The 22120-nt window shown below is 35.5% G+C and overlaps 2 protein-coding genes across 2 annotated transcripts; both read right to left on the bottom strand.

Annotated features, from left to right (window-relative positions):
• Positions 1-27: 27 nt before the first annotated feature.
• LOC129800940 (uncharacterized) lies at positions 28-495 on the bottom strand. Its single transcript, XM_055845684.1, has one exon. It carries the CDS (start codon positions 493-495, stop codon positions 28-30), a length of 468 nt encoding a protein of 155 aa, XP_055701659.1.
• A 63-nt stretch (positions 496-558) lies between these two features.
• LOC129800939 (uncharacterized) lies at positions 559-2529 on the bottom strand. The gene has a single exon (XM_055845682.1). It carries the CDS (start codon positions 2527-2529, stop codon positions 559-561), a length of 1971 nt encoding a protein of 656 aa, XP_055701657.1.
• Positions 2530-22120: the final 19591 nt, after the last annotated feature.

Below are 22120 nucleotides of genomic sequence, written 5' to 3'. Positions count from 1 at the left end.
CCGAATGAGGATGTCAAATAAATCCTGCTAAGTGCGAGGACCCACTTTCAGAACGGAGTTGAGGGAAAGTCCTGAGGTTGTTTTGCAGCTTGCATCGAAGACAACACGGACAGGGGTACTTGACGATGACATCCTGACCACTGCATGGTGTGGGAGGTAATACTCTGGCTGGGATGACGTATAGTCATCCGGCAATGGCCTCATATGCCCCAAGTCCAGGTACATCTGCATGAAATCCATGTAGTGTTGCTTCAGAATTGGATTGCGATTGAGTTTCTTCTCCACTTGCTTGAAGCGCTGTTCAGCGATGAATCTTGAGCTCCCTAGTTCAGTAACATTGTCCCGAAGAGGAAACCTCACGATGAATCGCCCCTCAGAGTTCCTTTTGACTGTCAGTGCGAAGTGATCTTCACACTCTTGCTCCTCTGAGGACAATGGAGATGAATCATACTGTCCAACTTCCTCAACCTCAAAGAATTTTGCCACTTGCTGCATCTCGTCTGTGAACGTGGCGAGACAAAGGAAGTTGTTGAGCTCCTGAGACCCCTGATGCTGAACTCAGGCACCCTGAACTACCCAGCCGAAGGCAGTCTCCAACAGGGCTGGAGAATTGTCTTGAAGATTGCCTGAGCGCCTCGCTCGGGCATCGAATTCAGCACCCAGAAGGAGATCTATTCTTCCCGGAATCATGTACTGTGGGTCTGCCAATGTGATGTGGTCAGGGATCTTCCAATTGAGCTCGATGTAGTCTGTTGGCATTTCATCCACGACCTTGGGGACGATCATGAAATTGGTTGTCATTTGGAATTGTTCGTCCGTAGATGAAATGTTGATGTCTGCTGTCTGATTGACATTTGTGAAGGCTGTATTGACGCCTGAGATTTGTCGTGCTTCTCCCTGACATTTGGGAAGTTTGAGTTTGTCCACAAATCTCGCTGTGACGAAGTTGACCTGGCTGCCTGAGTCCAGCAACGCACGACATCTGTGGAGTTTCCCATTCGGTCCTCTTGCGAAAACCTGTACAGTTGGAAGCAGGGTGTTTTTTGTGATCCTTGTCATGAACGACTGGCTGTCCGAGCTGCTTGTTGTCTCGTTGAGTGACTGAGTGTCCACAGTAGCCAAGGATGATTTGTTTTGCGTTGACTGTGACGCTTTTTGAGCCTCTGAATGGTTGGGCTTGTCCACTGATGTGGATGGTTTGGGAGCTGACTGTGGCTCTTGAGCGGATACCTTCTCATCAAAGGCATCATGAATCATGGTGTTGTGGTGTTGGTGACAAACACGACATGAACCTCGCTCACAATTAGTATGAAGTGGACTGAGACAATTCGTACACATCTGAAGTTGGAGAAGTGTCTTGAGTCTCTGGGATGCTGATTTGGCCAAAAACTTGTCACATCTCCATGCGTGGTGCACAGCTGCCTTGCAGATCTTGCATACGTCATTGTTGGTGTTGCAGAATGATGATTGCTTCTGCTGTTTGGTGGTGGATTGGGTCGTGAGGTGGATTGGGAGAGGAGCTGGCTGGGATGAACTGCCGGAATTGACCTTTGGCTTGGAAAGGCTCTCCAGTGCATCACAGCGATCTGAGAGGAAGTCGCTGAACTCTTGCCAGGTTGGAAGATCTCCTTTTGTCTTCTCACGAGACCAAAGCTCCTTTGTGTCAGGATCCAAGGTTTGTGTGGCGAAAAAGATCAACCAGGCGTCCTTGTTGGTCGCCCCCATCTGTTCTGCTCCGCGAATTGATTCCTCATAAATGCTATGAAGCTTTCGCAGCTTGCTCACGTCCGCTACCTTGAGCTCTGGCTGAGTAAAGAAGCGAGTGAAATGCTCCTTAAGGATGCTCTTGGGCTTGTTGAATCGCTTGACGAGCAACTCCCATGCGACTTGATAGTTTTGTTCTGACACGGGAAGTTCCTTGATGACGGATCTTGCTTCTCCAGTCAAAGAATTCAAGAGGTATTGATACTTGTCTATGTCATGCAGCTCCTTGTTGTTATGGACAGAATGACTGAAGGAGGCGTGAAATGATGGCCACTCAGTATATTCTCCATTGAATGGTTTCAACGAGAGTTGAGACAATTTGATGTTACTCTTGACTTCCGATTTGGTGAGTTGATTGAGCTGTCTGTCATGATCCTTCATCAATTTCGCCATATCTTGACTGTGCCTACTGATCATCTTGTCGACCAACGAGATCATCTCACTATCTGTACCGCCAGCTTCTGTATTTGACTTGCATTTGCGGATGAACATGCGAATCTCAATCTCAAGATTGTCACAAGAATCCACAAAATGACTGAGTGTCTTCTCCTCCTTGGCAATTGCGTCATCGTTAGTCAATTCACTAATAATTGTCTCATGAATCTCAAAGTAGTTGCATCTTTGATTTTCAATGTAGTCCAATTTTGCTCTGAGTTCGATGAGGAATTCGGGATTTTTCAGCTGAATGTCTGTGATGCCATCCAATGAGTTCCTCAACTTGGTGATTTGACCTTGAATGTAACCACGCTTCTTGGTTGCCGACATCCTGATGAGACAGAAACTGAGGCTGAATGAGTCAGTTACTGGCCGGGATGGCGCTGTGTTGTAGGCGAGATTGCACCGGAACAGATACCAAGGAAGGCGCAAGTCTTGTAGTCCACTGGCCACTGATTTTCTTTCCCTCGAAGGATCTGTTTATGCTCCCACAAGGACTAGTTGCCGCCGAAGGACCAGTTTATGGTATTGTATGTTACCTGAATGTAAAGAATGAATGCTGCGTGAATGTTCTGTCTCGTGCGTGAGTTAGTGTGAATGATTGTGGCGTACCTGTATGTAAATGAATGAATGTTGTATGAATAATTGGATGCCTGCGTCACTATTGCTTGATCTGGACTGTATACCTGAAAGGTGATTGAGAGACAATTAGATGGGGCTCGAAGTGCCAGTTTATGGTATTGTATGTTACCTGAATGTAAAGAATGAACGCTGCGTGAATGTTCTGTCTCGTGCGTGAGTTAGTGTGAATGATTGTGGCGTACCTGTATGTAAATGAATGAATGTTGTATGAATAATTGGATGCCTGCGTCACTATTGCTTGATCTGGACTGTATACCTGAAAGGTGATTGAGAGACAATTAGATAGGGCTCGAAGTGCAAAAATTGAGCCCTTCCGCAGACGCCAAATTCTTGTCCACTAAAAACGCTGATTTCTTGATAAACTCAACTTTATTTACTGACTACTTTAATTCACTGGATACTATGAAACTAAATTTACTTAAATTTGACAATAAACGTAATAGATGACTCGGATAATAATAAATTCTTAGAGAGCGCGATGAATCGTGGTCGAATGATGGCGGATGCTGTCGTAGAGAGAGATAGATGGGGAAGACACAATGGGAAATTCTGTCGTCCATGTATGTGTGGAGTAGAGGGGGAAATTTCCCAAAAAGTGATTCTCTCACTTCCCGCATCGCGGCTCTGTTGTCGCATGAGCGATAACAAACACGTTAAAGTAATTTCAGAGTTTGAGCTTTTGCATGGATAGCAATGTGTAAGAGTAATAGGAAATAAGTGAATTAATCAAGCTCTAACGAATATAGATATAAGGATCAATGCAAAAATACGGGATTCAGACTTAAGGTGCCCGATAAACTCAGGCAGCTTACGCTGATCCTTGAGTATATATAGTCAGTGAAATTTGACAATAGAGAATTAGGTAAAGAAAAATTATGCAAAGGACCTCTATTGATGATAAACTAAGCCCTCAGTGTTTGACAATTTGAAAAAATTCTTTACTGTCAAATTTTACAGGCTATTCTCGAGAATCATCTAGAGTTTATTTAGGCCTTAGGGCTTAGCAATGTGACTTAATTTTCCTAAATTCTTACTTGGCAAGATTTTTCGGAAAAAAATTATTTTAGACCTGGTTATTAAGGACGAATTATTGACTAGATCTTGAAAAGCCAGTAAAATTGTTTACTGTTTATGAATTCGAGACCTTCGGAAACAGGGATAATTTTCCAGTCTGAAACGATTATTTCTAGTAATTTTATCTGAAGGTCTATAAAGCACAGATATAAAAAAGTACAAACGGCGATGTCATTTTTCTCAAGCTTTCAGAATTTTGAAATACGAAAAAAGTATGATAAAAGTATGAAAAAATCAACACGATTCTTTTTCCGTCATTATATTCTCGCCATAAAATTTTATTTTGCTGATCGAACTCAAACAAGAAGCTGTATATACATATAATCACTTTTTCAACTTATTGTATTTTTTCTGGAGCTTAAACGGTAAAGAGTTATAAATCAATGAGCCCCCCATAAAACATTATCTAAAGACGTTTTTCCCGTTTCTCTCTCACCCGCCTTCCAACCCCTCCAAAATCATATTTTTTGGGTTTTTCACAAAAACCGTTCTAGATTATTCTTTTATTTTTGAACATGTTTTGGTTGTAGTCTGTGCTATCATTTGGTCCTTAAGATTAAGACTAATATTTGTCTATGCGTCGCTTATATCCCTTTCGGAACCGCTGCACCCAGACCACTTATTTGGATCCATTAGACCAGCCTGGATTTGTGGATCTGGGCAGTGAATGTGTATTTGTATTCGACTGAACTCTGCATGTCGAAACTTATTTCCGCTACCAACCTCCTGTTTTTTAGGCGGTTATCAATGCATTAGCATTACTTTTCCATTCACTCACTGAACGAATTCGAGACTAATACAACAGCTGAAAAATCTGCAGCTGCCTAGTCTCGAATAGTCACTGATAAGGCCCCTGCTTTTGTCCTTAGACACCTGTTATCGAAAAAATTTTCGATATCGAATTTTCGAAGATCAAAGTTTAATTTTACTTTGAAGGGCCTATTTTTCAAACGATTTGTTTGAATTGGGTAAGTAAAACGAAAATAAGCTTTCATGAGCAAAAAACTTAGTGAAAAAAAATAATTCACGAAGAACTTTATCTCGTCAATTCGAGCATTCCACAAAGTTGGGACGCTTTGCTTTCTTTTTTTCATTTGAAAATGAAGCTCGTTCCTCGTTAGTGTCTGTTTAATTTTTGACCGTCTGTAAAGTATAACTTAAATTTTATCGTTATTTCCTTATGAATCTTGATTAAAATTCCATCGATGACCTGATTTTTCCTCTCTCACTGACACCCACATCCTCCAGTCTGACAAAAATCGATATGAATTTAAAGCATCGGAGCTGTTTCTGAAGTGAAAACAAATGAAGCGCCCGGAGGGATCAATATATGGGGATTGTCGCGAATGACCCAGCCGCAGTTCATGAATGGATGGGATTTACCCAACACCTCCCTCTAAGCTTCCGTCGTTCCAATGAATGGATGCCTTCGCTGAGGCAAACTATGTGCCATGGAGGAAAGTGAGGCACAGTGTCGAGTTTCCGCACACTCCTGGAAAAATGATTTCCATGCTGAGAAGAGAGCACAGGCATCTACGAAAGCTGATGCTCCATTTTAATTTGGCAACCAGCCAGCGACTGTGTCATCGTCGGACCGGTAATGACTTCAGTACATACCTCCCCATTCTCAAGTTACACCACCCACACACCCTTCATCACCAAGTTCTTCTGCTTCTGAGTTACAGCTCTATAGCCATGTTTTGAATTTCAACAGTAATACTGCATGCTTTTTCTTTACCCGAAATGGTACTTATTCTGGATGGAGGATTTTCCAGAGAGCTAGGCGGGAATCATTAAGGATATTTGCATCAGGGTTTTTCAATATTCCCTTAATTGGGGTGGAAATACAGTAATTTGCTACTGGGGTGTCTTGTACTCTGTATATATGTATTTGCTCTATATATTAAACACTCAAATTAGAGCAAATCCTCATTCAATTTTCATCTCTAATATGTGTCGAAGCTTCTGCAGAAAAAAAATTATTTTTCAGCAGAAAATGTTTCCGAAAATTCCTCAATAGGATTTCATTATCATGAATTTTCCAACCAAATTAGGGATACAATTTGCTGAATTGGGTCATTCGAGTGATACGTCAATCCCCTAATTAATATCCGGCCACCTCCTTGTTAATGGTGCCTCCTCTATGGCCAATTATATGGAGAAAATCTCTGGTTAATCAGCAGTTAGACGGTAAAATCCAAGAAATGGCTCTATTTCCAGCTCAATGTGCTTATTACTCAATTAATTGGCCATTTAATGGAGTTTTAATTATCTCTGTTTCTCTGATCAAAATACTCTAACACTGTCGCCAGGGCACTGACGAAAATTCCTTTATGGAAAAACTGAGAATTACCAAAAAAGAGAAGTGAAAATGAATTATTCAGTGCTTGGAAGCATTCAAAAAATCACAAATAATATTCTTCATTTTCAGATCGGTATCATACACGAGAAACAAACTTTATGAAGTTGATGCATTTCATGTGAAATTTAAACCTTTTAAAAAATTAAAAAAATAGGGGAATTCTAACATATTTTGGACAAGTTGAATACAAATACCAATGCCTATGCCCTAATTTTGAAGTATAATATTTTCAATACCAAAAAATTTAAAATTTCCGACACCACTAACTCGAGTTAGAAAGGAATAAAAATTTCTTAAAATGGTCATAACTTTCATAGTAATTTTCAGATTTTGGTCTTGGTCAGATCTTGCGAAATGCTACAACTACTCATAATATTAGAGCAGTAAATGCTTAGTATTTTATAGCTACACTTCTTACTTATTAAATAAGGTCTCCGGGGCCTCTAAAGTGAGCTAAAGGATCAAAATTCAAAAATTGACTCTAATTTAAAAATTGACTGTAATTAACATTTTGACCGCTTTAACTTAATTTTCTTTTTATTAGTTTATAAAAAAAGAAAATTTTAGAGGATTTCAAACTTGTGGAAGGATTTATATTTAAAGCATAAAACTGCAAGTCATCTGTACGGGAAAGTGCCCATGCCCATGCTTGGCATGGCCCCAAGCTTTATAATGACTAAATTTTTCCTATGTTTCTGAACAAATGCGACTCCGCAATATATTTTAAAGAGATGGCAAATCGTCCCAGCTTTGCGGGATGCTCGAACTAACGAAATAGAGCTCACCATGAATTAGTTTTTTTGCATAATCTTTTGGTATCACTGATCTACTAGAGATCAAATTGATTCATAAATCACAAAAACATTTGAAAATAAAAAAAATCGGTACTTAACCAATTTATTACCGATGAAGACCGATGTATCCGGATTATAAATTACAATACTTTTCAAAAAAATCCAAATTTAACCAAATCGGTTGAAAAATGGACCTTCCAAAGTAGTTTACCTTTGACTTTCAATAATTCAAAATGGCAAATTTTCCGGTCATAGGTATGCTTGGTTCGCCTAGACTAGCTCTAAAATATATCCACAAATCATTGAAAAAGCTTGGGCCAATTTTGAGAAAAACCAAAAAACGTGGTTTTTGAAGGGGATAGAGCGGGGGTGGGGAGGGGGAAAAACAAACGTCGAGAGATTTGTTTTTTTTTTATTGGGGGTCATCGAAGACTGGAAATCGATATCTCTTACCGTTTAAGCTCCAGAACAGTGACAAGTTGAAAAAAAAGTCGATTATATAACTGCCCTCTCTTTGAGTTCGAGCAGTAAAACAAGACATTTTTCCCAAGTTTTCAAAATGAGGATAAAATGAGTTACATTTATTGAAAAACATACGAAAAATTCAGTCATTGTAAAGCTTGGGACCGTGTAAATTAAAGCATGGGCACTTTCCCCTATATTCCGAATACCAGAATTCCGAAAAGGCAAAGGCCCCGAACTCCGAAATCCTCAATGGGTGAAAATCCTGAAAAGACAAAATCACGATTGGATTAAAATTCCGAATGTGTCTAAATCTCCAATAGTCATAATTCCAAACGCCAATATCTCAAAAGTAAAAATCTCAAAAACTAAAATCCCAAATACTTTAAATCCGAAAATCATTTGCTGGTTTTCAGGATTTTGACTTTCGGGATTTTGACTTTCAATATTTTGGCGTTAGGAATTTTTTCTCTTTGAGATTTACGCATTCGGGATTTTGGCACCACTTGTATTACTTAGTACAAGTATTAGATTAGTAGGCAAAGGTGGTTAGGCTCTGAAAGCCATCAGAGTCGTCAGCCTATGAATATTGCATTTTTTTCTTTTTCTCTTAAGCAAAAATTCTTAAAATGAAATAGAACACGATCGATAGCAAAGAAAAGAACAATTAGAATAGAAATTTTTCTCTTGGAAAAAATAAAATAGTTGAAATATAATATTAAAAGGCTGGCGATATTCGGAAGCTGACCATCTCTCTTAGTAGGGCAAAGTGCTCTTCCTTCGAACGTTCATGCCTTCGAATAATGTTAATTTCTTTTATTTTTCCTAAGAGACATACACATAGGGGAAACTGGGGCACCACCAAACACGGGGTACCACCAAACACTAATTTTTATTTCTAAACTACTTGGACTATCTCGACCATTCCTTCAGGGGACAAGCATCCCTATAGTGCCTATAAATTCCTATAGGTCTTATCCTCTGAAGTCGAATATCCGATTAAAAAATCACAGTGTTTGGTGGTGTTCCAGTTTCCCCTACTTATCACATATTATCAATAATTGATAATAAACTAACTAATATTTTATAGTGATGTGTAAGTTTCTTAGGAAAAACTAAAAGAAAATTCACATTAATTGGAAGCGTGAACGTTCGAAGGGAGAGTACTTTCCCCTTCTTCACTTTTTTAAAAGGAGCAGTCAAATTACCAAAAAAAATCGATTTAAAAAAAATTTACATACACTAAGTCTTAGTCACGTAGTGAATATCAAACTAAAATCAAATGATCTTCCATTTGGGAATGTGAGCCGTTCAATATAGTCATTTAGTGTAACTGCTTTTTATACTTCTGATTTAAAATTCAATGATGCGTTAGAAGTTCTATTCTAACTTTCAGACTTATATTATATATCTCACCCTTTTCTCAAATGCTACCCTCTGAACGTTTTTGCGTGTTACAGAGTATAATATCCAATTGAACGGATATGTCAGAGACTAATATTTGTGAGACGTTGGTAAATAGAAAAAAGAGGAATAATTGGCCAAATGTAAAATTGTAACAAAAGCAAACAGACTTGGAAGCAAATGAGGCAAATTTTCAATATTTCACGTCATGTTTGTTCTGGTTCTTATTTTTGGCTCTCCGGCAATTTTTTACCATTTGGCCACCCTAAAATTAGACCCCGGTAACTTCCCTCCATTTGCACCCGCACGATGAAACGCGGGAAAAAAAGGGTGTGTTCCACATCACGACATTTAGCCACTTTCTAGTCGTGCTCCATCAGCAAACACCGATGGTATCGAGGAGTTATGGGGTGAAGAAATTATGCCCCAAAGGGTGGGTGGGAAATTTTGTTGAGACGAGCTTCTTGGTGTGTTTGAAAGAATTCCTATAAGGATTGTCACACGTGACTGGATTCCTTAAAGTGAACACTTTTGAGAAATACGTCTCATACCGTGACACTCGGTTGAGGTTCTACGAAAAGTTGCAAGAATCTTAAATGCTTTCACTGAAAATTGACATTGAGTTGAACAATTGCTTCTACACTTGAGAAATGCTTACTTAAGAAGATTTTTACGGTGGAACTGTTACATTTCTGACAGTTATTTGACTTTAATCTTCTTTAAAAAAAAATAGGGGGATAAGTACTCATTGCAGTCAATATCTTAAACAGCTTACGCATATGGTAATAATTGATTTAGGGCAGAATCACATTGACAATAAAATGTTCGCCGTAGCCTCACCGTATTTCGTTAATTTACGCATTGTCATTGCAATTCTTACGCAAATTTTCCATTACCGTATTACCTTATCTCATACTCAGTGGCACTAGGTGAAAATAATATAAGAAAGTTGAAGAAATAAAAGGAAAATTCAATAAACGGTGAGCAAAACAAAACTGTAAGAGAAATAAGTTTTCTTTGTTCATCGTTTATCGAATTTTCGTTTTATTTCTTCAATTTTCTTACATTATTTTTAACTAATGCCACCGAGTATGAGATAAGGTAATACGGTAATCGAGAATTTGCGTAAGAATTGCAATGAAAATGCGTAAAATAACGAAATACGGTGAGCATTTTAATGTCAATGTGATTCTGCCCTTAACGTTGATTGCGAAACTAACCAAAGAACCAGTTGTATAGTAGTATTATCAGGGAAAGTCAAAAACAATTACTGATTTAGCAACATGTATTTTTAAAATCACTTTTTAATAATGTTCTTTAACATTATTATTCAAATTTTGTTGTCTAACAAATTTTAAAATTTATGAATGTTTTTTTTTATTGATGTTGAACAAGAAATCTAAGAGATGTGACTTACTTTATCGGTTAACATTTTCAAATCACTCTCCATATCGGAAAGATGGGGGTTATATTTGCGTGAAATGTTTTTATAAAATTTCACTAATAAGTGAAAATTAAAATCGAATTAAATTTAATTCGAGCGCAAAATAACGGCGTGATATAAAATATTATGAGCTGTTTTATGCAGGCTGTCATTCCATAATTTGCCTGTAGAATAAGTCCTTGAATAAGTCTTAAAACTTTTAGGGGAAGGCTTTGAGACTTCGCACATACTCTGGTTTCGAACTCTTCATATTTTTCCCATATTTCTTAAATTAATCTCACTTATTACATTCTATAGGGAAAGCCTGAAATGGAAGCCTCACCCTAATGGGTTTTAAAATTATAAAAGAATCTTGATTTTTTACAATCTCATATGGCCTCGAGGGGTAACTCATTTCGGGGAACTCAAGCCAATCTGGCTTAGGAACCTATACATTTTTTTTCAGGAAATCCGGGGAACCCATACATTTTTTTGAGAACTTTTCAAAATAAATAATAAATAAATACTAAATTCATTTGACGACAAATAGGGTGGAATCACCACTTCTCGCCAATGCCCCACTTCTCGCCACTTATATTGAAATCTCAATTTTTTGCGAACTGTGAAATAATTAAGCCACAAAGATCTTTGTATTTTTACTGATGCTATGTATAGAGTCGAAAAATTATAATTATTCCTTTTGTATTTACGATTTTAAGCATTTTTTAGAGTAATATTTTAAGCAAGTGCATCAAATCCAATATTTCTTACCAAATATGCAAAGTGTCATCAAATTTTCATCAAGCAAAAAATACTTTTTTGGATAAATAATTTGTCTATTGAATATTTAATTACATTTGTGGAATAGATTAAATTTGTATTTAGGTAATTAATATTTCCTCTTATATTGTTTTTATAAAAAATTAGGCATGGCGAAAAGTGGTTATCTTCTGGAATTGATTTTGCCACCTGTCGCCATCTCTTTTCAATAGGCGACGCTAACTTCACTTCGTAGATTTTCAATATCAAATTTGCATTGTTTACTTCTTCAATAAACCTATAATTAGATTTCTCAAAAAAAAAGTGGAAGAAAATCGTTTAAAGTGAGTAATAATAAGGTGATCACGAGGAAAAAGAAATGCTGAATGTATTCTTTTTATAACATTGCCTAAAATAATCGAGTTTGGACCTTTTCAAGTAGGTGGCGAGAAGTGGTTACAAAACTGGCGAAAAGTGGCGACGAAGTGGTTAATTTTGCATTGTTATTAAAAATCAGTTATTTAAGTAGTCCAGCATTAAATTCTAGGACTATTGTTTTCACGAATCTAGAGCCAATATATCTAAGTAGTTTTGTGTCAAATTTGTGTTATCTTGTAGTAAGAGTTCAAAATTATTAATATAATTAATTCCTCTTTTTCCTAAACATGGCGATAAGTGGTTACTCCACCCTAGGGACGCTATGAAAATGCGAAACTGAGACTTCGATAACAAATATTATGGAGCATTAAAAAAGAATTATTTAAATACCTATAACTTCTATTCTCATCGCGAAAAATATTAAACTCGAAATTGGAAAAAGAGAATTTACACAAAAATTATTTCTTGTGATAGACATTTACAAATCTAAAAAATAATTTGCCTTCACAGAACACTACTTAATTTCGTAAATAAATACTCTTTTTGCGTACTTTATATGTCTCGGAAATACCCAAACCCTATTGAAACTTACAGTTTTTCCTTTGTCACAGAAAAAACAACAGAAAATGTAAGAACAAAGTCTATTCTGTCGATAATAAGGCTACTTTTCTCGCTTTTCCCACTCGATCAATCCTCCAGATTGACAAATCTCACCCTACAGCTCAACACCCTTAAGTCCACAATGACTGCTTCCACAAGTCTCCCCGAAAAGGCAACTCCAGAAAATCTCCACACAGAGTCTGATTGAAAAATCAATAAAGAGGGAATTCCCGGACATTGTGATGTAGTTGGGCATTACACATCAATCCACTTCTCTTCCAAGACACTTCTACCGAATAATTAATTTAACACTGGGTCTTTTTTGTGTGTCTCTGCCCAGAATCTCATTCATTTTCCACGCAACAGAATCTTCTGTTTGTGACATCATTGCGCTCCCAGTTTAATGCACAAGACAAGAGTGGTCAAATTAATAACTCAAGCTCACGATGCCACATCTGTATTTGACACTGAAAGAAACAACATTCTCCAGGATCTCTGGTGGGAACTTGTTTTTTGCGCTAAATCTTTGAGTTTTGGGTTCAGAGGGTTCAGATGACTTGATTTTAAATTAGTGGGATGTTGAAGATAGAGTTGAATTAATATGTATTTGAAAGAAATTTTTGATGACTTAGTGAAAGCTAAAATCAACAGTAATCCTATATTCAAATCCTGTTAGAATATTCCCTTTTCTGAATTTAAATTGTCTAATTGAATGTCAGTGCAACAGAATATCGTCGAATGAAAAACCAATGTAAATCCTGCATCGTTATCAAACTTGCAAACCAGAGTGAAACGTTGAAAAATCATTAGGAAATTGGATTTTTTTGCAAACCCTTTGTGCTGGTGTTTTTGTTTGTGCCTATTCCAACCATCGGAAAATCCAGCGAATTTTCCACAAGCCATACTTGCTTCTATTTGTGGCTATAGTCCAGTATCCCAATTTGGTGTTCAATGTGGATTTTGGAAGAAATGAAGGTGACTCTCCCGGCCGTAAAAAAGTCCACCAAACGAGACAAACTCGAATTTTCCGCATGAGTGGCACTTTAGGTGAATCCCAATAGTGGGTGTACAAAACTCTGTGGTCACCTTTTGGATCCACTGGCCACTTTTTTTTCTGAACTTTCATTCCCACTGACCGGATACCACTTCAGAGTGTCACAATCACGAAGAATGGTGTGAGGTTGGCTCTAAACAGGGGCAGTTAAATAAATATTTTTTATAACAAAATTTTTAAGCTTTTATTATATCGCATTATGTTCTTTAAATCGTGGGTTTTGTTTTTAGGTTTTTCTTCGTGAAAATCTATGAAAAGATAGTAGAAATTAACACTTTCCATAGACAATTTTTGGTAGAATTTACCATTCAGAGTATTCAAATTAAAAAGGAAAGATTAACTTAACTCATCTTTTATTAAATTTATAAAGCTGTCTTCTAAAATTTTAGATCCTTGTGTTAGAATTTCACTCAAAGTTTCATAAATTAATAAAAATAAATAATACGAAGAGAAAACCCAGTTTGTAATGTGCACAACAGTTTTAAGAAAGTAAAAGGACAATGGGCAGAAATGTATGGGACCTGGTCCAACCCTTCGCCAGAGATGGGACTAGGCCCATTTTTTAGGTATTGGTGCATGACTTAAAAATTACCGAGAGCCAAGTCAAAAAGAACTGTCAATCCTTTGGAAATTAACGATATCCTTCTAAAAATTCGCAACTTTGACAATTATTACTCGAAAACAGCTTATACGATCTTCATAAAATTCGGGTCAAAATAGATATATGACTTAAGTTTAAATAAATATTTTCAGATTTTCCTTCTGACTGATCCATCTGGTAGTTCCCATATAAACAAGCCATATTTCAAAGCCATCGCACATTACAAGGCAACAAAACGAAAACTTATTTTGTTTAACCCTCTAACGGGTAAGACCGCCTCCAAGCGGTCTTCACAAAAATCACATTCACAGCGACAATAAAGGTTTTATTTATTTAAAAGTGCTATAGTGTCCTCGGTAATAGTCTTATAAACATCTCTTGAAGGTTTGGACTCATTTTGACTCTTCGTTTTGTTGCTATTCCCAGTTTTGTGTGACAGGTCAGAGAAAAAGCAATATAAAATATTACTGTAAAAAAAACTCACTTCCAATTTCCATAAAATACCGATTTAAAGTTATCTGACTAAAATAAATTTATTTTTTACTGAAAGATATGTCATTCTAGTTTGTATATTTTATTTAAAAAATTTGAAAAAACTAAAAATGTGAATTTTGGAAGAAAAAAGAGTTTCAAAAAATTTTTATATTTTCTCACTTAGCACCTAAAGTAAAAGAGATAATGAAGAATGGATGGTTTTTTTGACTTTATTTGATCATAATTATCCTAGAAAACATTGTTTTAGAACTTTTTTTTCGCATATTATAGAAAACACCGTTAGAGGGTTAAATTAGAGTAGCTTTGAAATTGCTTTTTATCCTATTTTTAAATTAAAGTAGATCGTTTAATGATATCATTTAGGGAAAGTGCTAATAATTTTGAACACTTTGAGGATAAAAGTGGACACTAACAATAAATTTATTAAAATTATGGATTGTTATTTCAGTATATTTGATGAATAATGAATTCTATATAAATATTTGTCCTTTTTGGAATATTTTAACACTAAATTCATTAAATTTTGATTATGATTTGAGTTAAAATTGCTTTATGCTGAAACTTCAGTGCCAGAAATTTGACAGAATGAGACGAGAAATATGGCAGAACTTCATGTTTATTTCAGTCTTATTTAGCTGTGTTGAAGTACTATCAATTTTTAATCGTTTTTTTTTTGAGTGATATTATTAAATATTCATTGAATATTGTGTTGATTCACATTAATGGTGATTTGTATTTACCTGAAGTGAGATTTGCCTTGTGTATTGCAATTATGTATTATTCTAAACAACCTTTTTGAAAAGAGAGTAATAAAAAAACAATTGGTATATTGAAAATATCGCACTTCAAATTTAGAACTTGATACTTATTAAGCACCCTGTCCAAAATTATGAGCAGTTCCTCTAGCTCCACAAATCAATTGTGAAGCTAAATTACATCATGATAAGGCTAAATTCCATTTAAAAATAGAAAAAAGCCCAATTTGAAAGTTACCCCAATTCAAAGGTGACCCACTTCCTTCTACTTAAAGCTCAAACTAAGAATTTAAAAAAGAAATAAAAAAAATCTCAAAATTTATTTATTACTTAAAGTCTTAAACTACACACAACATTGACTTTTGATATAAACTTTCAGAAAGCGATGGTAAAATGTCTTAGCTATCCGAAATACTTGAAGATAGATTCTATATCCCAAAAGTGTTCCCAAATGGTCCCCACTCGTGGTGGTGGAAAGTTGATGGTCAAAAATCGAGAGAATTTATAACAGAGGTGTGCAAGAACCGTTGAAACCGAATAAACGTCAAAATAAGTTTGCTTAGGCAGCGTTTTGACCATTGACGAACAAGCTTTATTTGACGTTTTTTTCGGTTTCAAACGGTTCTTGCACACCTCTGATTTATAATACGTACTGTTCCCTCGTTGGCGTTTGAACAATAAAATCATTTATTTTCGTAGCATAAACATATTGGCATTCTATCCAGACATAACGTTATCGAGTACATTTCTGCGAATTAAGCTCTCTAAATCATATTTAAAGGCATTTCGAATTGGCTAATGTTAAGAATCACGTTTATGATAAACTGTGTCAGGTTTATCATTTAAATTTACGTGAAAGTAAATTCTCTCTGAATTGGCCAAATCTGGGTTAATTTGTCGCCCTGTGGGATCCAAAAGCTATGCGCAGTGTTGGCAATATGATACCCAAAATGTGCACACACATTTTAACTTTAGCAAAAGCTCGTGCAATTGCAATTAGTATGTGGCAGTGGGGACACCAGACGAAACACCGCTAAAGCCAGTGAATGAATTTCTAAAACGAAAATCCGAGTGGCTAGCCGGAGAATATTATGTAATAGTGGAATTGGCTTATCATCCTTGGGAAAGTGCATGGGATCTCCACACAACGACACACCTCACATCATCCTACGAGTGTCTAGTGGGAAAAGAATCTCAATTTCAGGCTAGATATTGAACTCTATCGAGTAATCCGTTAGGAGGGGATAATGGAACGAGCAAACTCCCACAGGAATTTTGGGTGGGATTCAACGATCAACTTTCACAATTACTTCCCCAAGTAAGTGTATCGGTACGATGAGCAACCATCTCGAGAAGTTGCTGAAGAATGCTGGAGAGGCTCTATGCCATGTTGTGGATGGAAAAGTGAGAAATTTGCCAAGTGGTACTTTGTTATGGGGGAGTATTTGCAAATAGAGATAATGAAATGTGTTTTCTTCATTCACCACAAATGATTGAAAGTTGGAGTGCACAGCGTGGGAAAAGCCTGAATAAGGAACACTAAAGAAAAGTTTCTATGAGGTTGATTTGAAAGCTTTTATGATGGCTCAATGAGATGAGTAAAAGGCTTTCGTTTGTCGTTGAATTGAATTCTTGAAAAATAACGATTAATTTCGGAGATTTTTGCAATATTAGCTGATATTGGACTCTACTTTATTCGAATATGATTTTCTTATTTTTCCGATAGTCTACCCTATTCAAATTCTCAAGATAAATGGTCTAAGATATCGGCAAATAGTTTTAGTATGAGGTTAAATTGCACGATTTGCGGTTTAAATTAAATCTCTGTTGGATCCCACAAAATGCTTGAGATCTACCCCCATCCTTTGCTGAGTTTAGGCCGATTGCTCGTACATATAATGATAATAGGTTTGAATCGTCCTGCGCTTTTCAAGGTGATAGATCAATTTTAGAAACGGTATTTTCCATCTTATTATCTAGAAAGTATATTCATTTTTAAACCAAAATCGGTTTCAATCGTTTATGAACCAATAACATGTGCATCATTTTGATTTACCATTCAATCCATTCAATCGTATTTAAACTGCAGGAACTCCATGAGAGAGCAGTTTCCACAATCAAATTATTTTCAACTTCTCACTATCCTGGATCCGAAGTGGTAAGCGTTTTTGACTTCCGATTTTCGGTGACTCCCTTGCATAAAGTCAACATTCTCCAACGAACTAACTTATCCAAATTACCACTATCCCTTCAATTACCTTCAAAAATTAGTAAATTGTCCAAATCTATTCCAAATTTATCTAGCTAGAATAATCCACTTCAATTTTGTTCATTATTTTTATTAAGATATTTCTTTTTCACTATTATCTTCCTAAGAACGCATGATTTATGTTATAAAATTGCATATAATGGTCTTTCTAAAGCTTTATTATAGAAGTATTTGGCTAAAAATTTTCCAATTTTTTGGGAATTTAAGATAAAATGACCAAGATCTACAAGATGATATGGTCGTCATCTTGATTTGACATTTCTGTCCGCCATTTTGAAGAACTGTCAAAACAAAAATTTCATCTGATTGAGCTTAAATTTTAGTATGTTCTAGTTGATGTCAAGGTCTTTTCAGAACATACACAAAATACGACGTAGGTCAACCGATTGTCTGGATACTGTGGCTCCAAGTTCAGAATTTAGACATTTTCATGCATACAGAACTACGGGGAGCTTCTTTTATCAAACCATCACAAAAAAGACAGATAGCTAGAGATATCGCTAGTAGGCGATGAAATCTAACAAACAAACAAAAATAAAAGTAATGTTTTTGTTTATAACAGCATATTATTTGAGGATATGAATAACTGTTTTTTCAAAGATGAAAAAACACAAAAATAAATAAATTAATGCACTTTTCGTTTATTTTTTTAAATTATGTATGAGTAAATAAATATATAAAATAAAACCCTCAACCATTTTTAATGATTACTTAGGCATTTCGTTTAGGTTTCAAAATTTAGGATTAGAAAATAAAGATCGTCAAAATATATATATATTTCAAAATTTTAAACTTTGAGCCTCTGCATTTAGGTAATTACGCGACCTAAGTAGGAACAAAGACACATTTTGAAATATTTACATGAGCTATAATATACTAAAATTTCAGCCCAATAGGACAAGTTTTAAGTTTTGACAGTTATTCAAAATGGCGCACAGAAATGTCAAATAGAGATGGCGACCACGTCATCTTGCAGATTTCGTGCACCTTACCTACTGCATCTTATTATCAGAAATTGTTGATTTTTTAGTATTTATTAAAAAGTGCAAAGTCACCCGCACCTTATCCCCAGTGCAAGCCTCTTTTCTTGATTTTTTTTATAGTAAAATTTTATAAAATCAATGCTAGTGGCGCAAAATCCATTCATTAACAACTGAATGTAAATAATTTCATCCATTAATCCTTCTCCCTTCACTTTAACTATCCACTTTTGGAGGGTAAAGTTGAAAAACAGCGAGAAAACGTGCAAAATCACCCGCAGCGACAGTATCTTAAAATTGGTTTAGGCATTTTCAATTATTTTCAGCTATATTTTGTAGTTAGTCCAGCTGAACATTTCATCCTTTCACCGGTTAAATCGCAATCTTGTATTATTCAAGGTCAAGGAACTTAATTTGCTATATGTAACAGCTTCTTCTCATGAGTTCGAGCCGCCCGAAAATCCTCTGACACTTTGCCAGCCATTTGCATGCAAAGAAAACTATTTTGATAGGTGCATTTTGATGAGAACATTTCGACGACTCAGAATATAAGTCGAACAACTAGTTTTTTTTTCACAAATAATATCGTTTTATCCGCTTTTTGGATACTTTTTTATACCCTTTACCTTCCCTGTGAATATTATACTTGAAAGATAATTATTTTCAAAGTTATAGAGATTTTAAATCTCAAAAATCCTATACTCTGCATGTAAAATCTCAGCTTCAAATTGCTCTCCTGTAAAATTTGTCTACTGCGAATTATTCGTTTCTTATTCTGAGCGATCGATTTGTATATCGATAAACATATAAAATGGCTAAGTTTGAAAAATAAAATATTGCAAAAATCTTGATTAGTGGGAATGATTATTATCTAATCATCTGCTAAACAACTTTATTTACCGAGAAATTGTTGTACACAGAAAAAAATAGTTCACAAATGTTTGGAAATGCTCGTAAATCGTACAACACGCTACAACGTTTGTGAAAATTCGTAATTATTTCAGAAATATTGTTTATAACATTATCATTTGACGAGCATTTTTTTTACAAGCATTTGTTAATAAATGTTCGCAAACGTATTAAACAATGCTTGTGAAAAAGTTCGAACTTTTACGAAGTTTTTTAAGGTTTTGAGATTTACGAGAATTTCGTAAGTCTCCAGTAGGAATTCACAAACATTTACAAACAATTTTACGAAATATTTCTTTTTCTGTGTACAACTAAAATTCAAAGCATTACACAAAGTTGAGTCGCATTATGACCTAACTTTGAATAAGGATTCAAAATAATAATGTAATTACTTAGTCAATCTCTGCACGTGGTGCATAGATGTTGGAATTAAAAGTTTGTCGATTTGGTGCAATAGATGATGATTCTATGATCAAAGGCATAGGAGAAAATGTTTTCCAACAAGATGTGTGATAATTTAGCCAATGCTCTTGTGTCTGAAGGAGGATTCCTGGAAAACCACAGGGGAGAGTGTCTTATATCTTTGACAAGTGATTTGAAATTCTTTTCGTGTTTCCCACTTTTGCCCAAGAAACGATGTCGACGAACGACATTGGTTGAGGAGGAAGCTTCTGTGGAAAATTCAATTTCCACACCATGTTTTATAGCACCATGTCTCGAGTGATGCCAGACATGGAGAACATGGGGAGATTGTGGGGGATGAGACAAGGAACTACCAACCCTACATCTAGGAAAATAATCGCTTTTATTAAATTGGGTATGAAGGCGGTGCAAATGACGAGTTTCTTTTTCCACACGAAAATTTCCTTCTGAAACTTATTCATTGTAAGCGAGAGGGGAAATCCTCTCGATGAAGAAAAGATAAGCAAATTCAGCGAAAATTATCACTTTTAAACATAATCCTCTTCATTTTTACAGTCTTAACGTGTCTCTAACAGAGTCAACCTCTAAGAAACAATATTAGTTGGTACAAATGAATTTAATATTTTCCGTTGGAGAAACATGAGAGTGGCTTCAACTTAATTAAAATATTCCTTTCATACTTGCTTCTCTATAATAAAATTATTTAATTACATTTTTTTGCGCCAAATATTTCAACAAATAATTCCACTTGTGAATTTTCAATTAAAATGGCGCAATGGAATTATTAACACTCTCTGACATGGATTTTTGACATAGAAAATAGGTCAGTTTGGTATTTCACATAACATATTTCCCATACGTTTCATGGTGATTCTCATATTTTATGAGCATATTTTCCATAAATTGATGGGGTCATTTATTGAAATTCACCCACGATTCATTCTCTCTTGTGGTGATGTTCTGTTCAAATGATTGCTGATTGTGGAAGGCTCTTTGAATGCTAATACCAGCATCTGCTATCCAGTCTCATTTGCTCTTTAATTACTTTAAGCATGAAAGAGTCTAAACAAAGTGAATAACAATAATTCACACAGAAAGTCAAACATAAATGTCCTGATCAATACCCAAGATAATTTTAGGGTTATAATTGTCTTTACTATACATACTTGATAAATTTAATGTATCCACAATATATCAATTCCTATGAACGGGTAAAAGGGGTGACCAGATGAAAATCACTTTGCGGAATACCTCAATTCATGAGTGGGAATCTTCAGATTTTCTTAAGGAATTCAAAAGGCCTTTCAAACTTTTGCCTTATGGTGCTATTCCACTGAAAAATGAAAAATGCCTGAATTTATTTGGGGCTTATGGCTCAACCTTGCTTATAGCTTAAGGGGTTTGTGGGTCAAAAAGACTGTAAAACACCATATTTTCTCTAGTTTTTTTCAACATATAATAAATTTTATTTTAAATTAAGTTCTTAAGCAGCATATAAAAGTACAAAATTTTAAATGTACTTATTTTCTGAAATTTTCATTTTTAAAAATCTTAAAAATGCAGTCGTTGGGATCTGATTTTCAAAGACCTTTTCTGAAAAACATACTTTTGGGTGGACAAGATTTCCTAGAATAGCGTAAAATTTGTAAAGCGGGACAGTTTGGAAAGTAGGACAACTCAGTGTGGAATTTTGGACACTTCCCTTAAAACTTGATAATAAATCAATTGAACATTTTAATTTTCGATCAAAAGAATATTAATCCTATTTTTGTGATTATTTGACAAGTTAAAAGTGCAAAAAGTGTTACTTTATAAACAAAGCGTGACTTGCAAGAAGAATTTGAAAAATGTATTGCATGCGTGATATTCGTAACCTTGACACGGGAGTTGTCATTTTCTCTGTTTCTTATGGAAGTGGCTGGAAGTGCAAACAAAACATAATTCATTAATATTTATAAATAAATAATTCATCCAATTTTTTATTCAGCTTTTCTCATGGTAAAGCCCCAATGGTTTGCTGAATATAGTTGATGTAGGACCTATTCAAATTTTCTAGGATGGCCATTTATGTTCATGACTACGTTACGTACATAAGCGCCTTAGTGCAAACAAAATATAATTCATTAATATTAAAAAAAAAACGGACGGACAAACAGCGTGACGACATTTCTCACGTCACGCTGTTAGTCCATCTGTCCGTCAAACCGTCGTCGCTAGCTTCAGAGGTCAAACGGTAAGAGATAGCGGCTTGGGACTTTCGTGGAACCCTCCCCCCCATAAGTCGACACAAGGATGATTAACATGACCCTCATGTTCCCCCACTCCTCCCCTTCCCCTCTAAAACCATGTTTTTTGGGATTGCTCGAAAATGCGTTGTGCGATTTTTATTTCAGTTTTGGATATGTTTTAGAAATTCTCCAGGCGAACATTTCGTCCTTAGACGAAAATACCGTTGAATCATTCCTAGTAACGGTTTTTCAAGGTCAAAGATTAAAAAGACACTTGTAAAAAGCGCATTTATCAAGCGAATGGTGTTA

The sequence above is a fragment of the Phlebotomus papatasi genome, chromosome 2 (assembly GCF_024763615.1).
Source record: "Phlebotomus papatasi isolate M1 chromosome 2, Ppap_2.1, whole genome shotgun sequence".
Lineage (NCBI taxonomy): Eukaryota > Metazoa > Arthropoda > Insecta > Diptera > Psychodidae > Phlebotomus > Phlebotomus papatasi.
The sequence above is the reverse complement of the archived record's forward strand: the minus strand, read 5'-3'. Positions and strand labels throughout refer to the sequence as shown.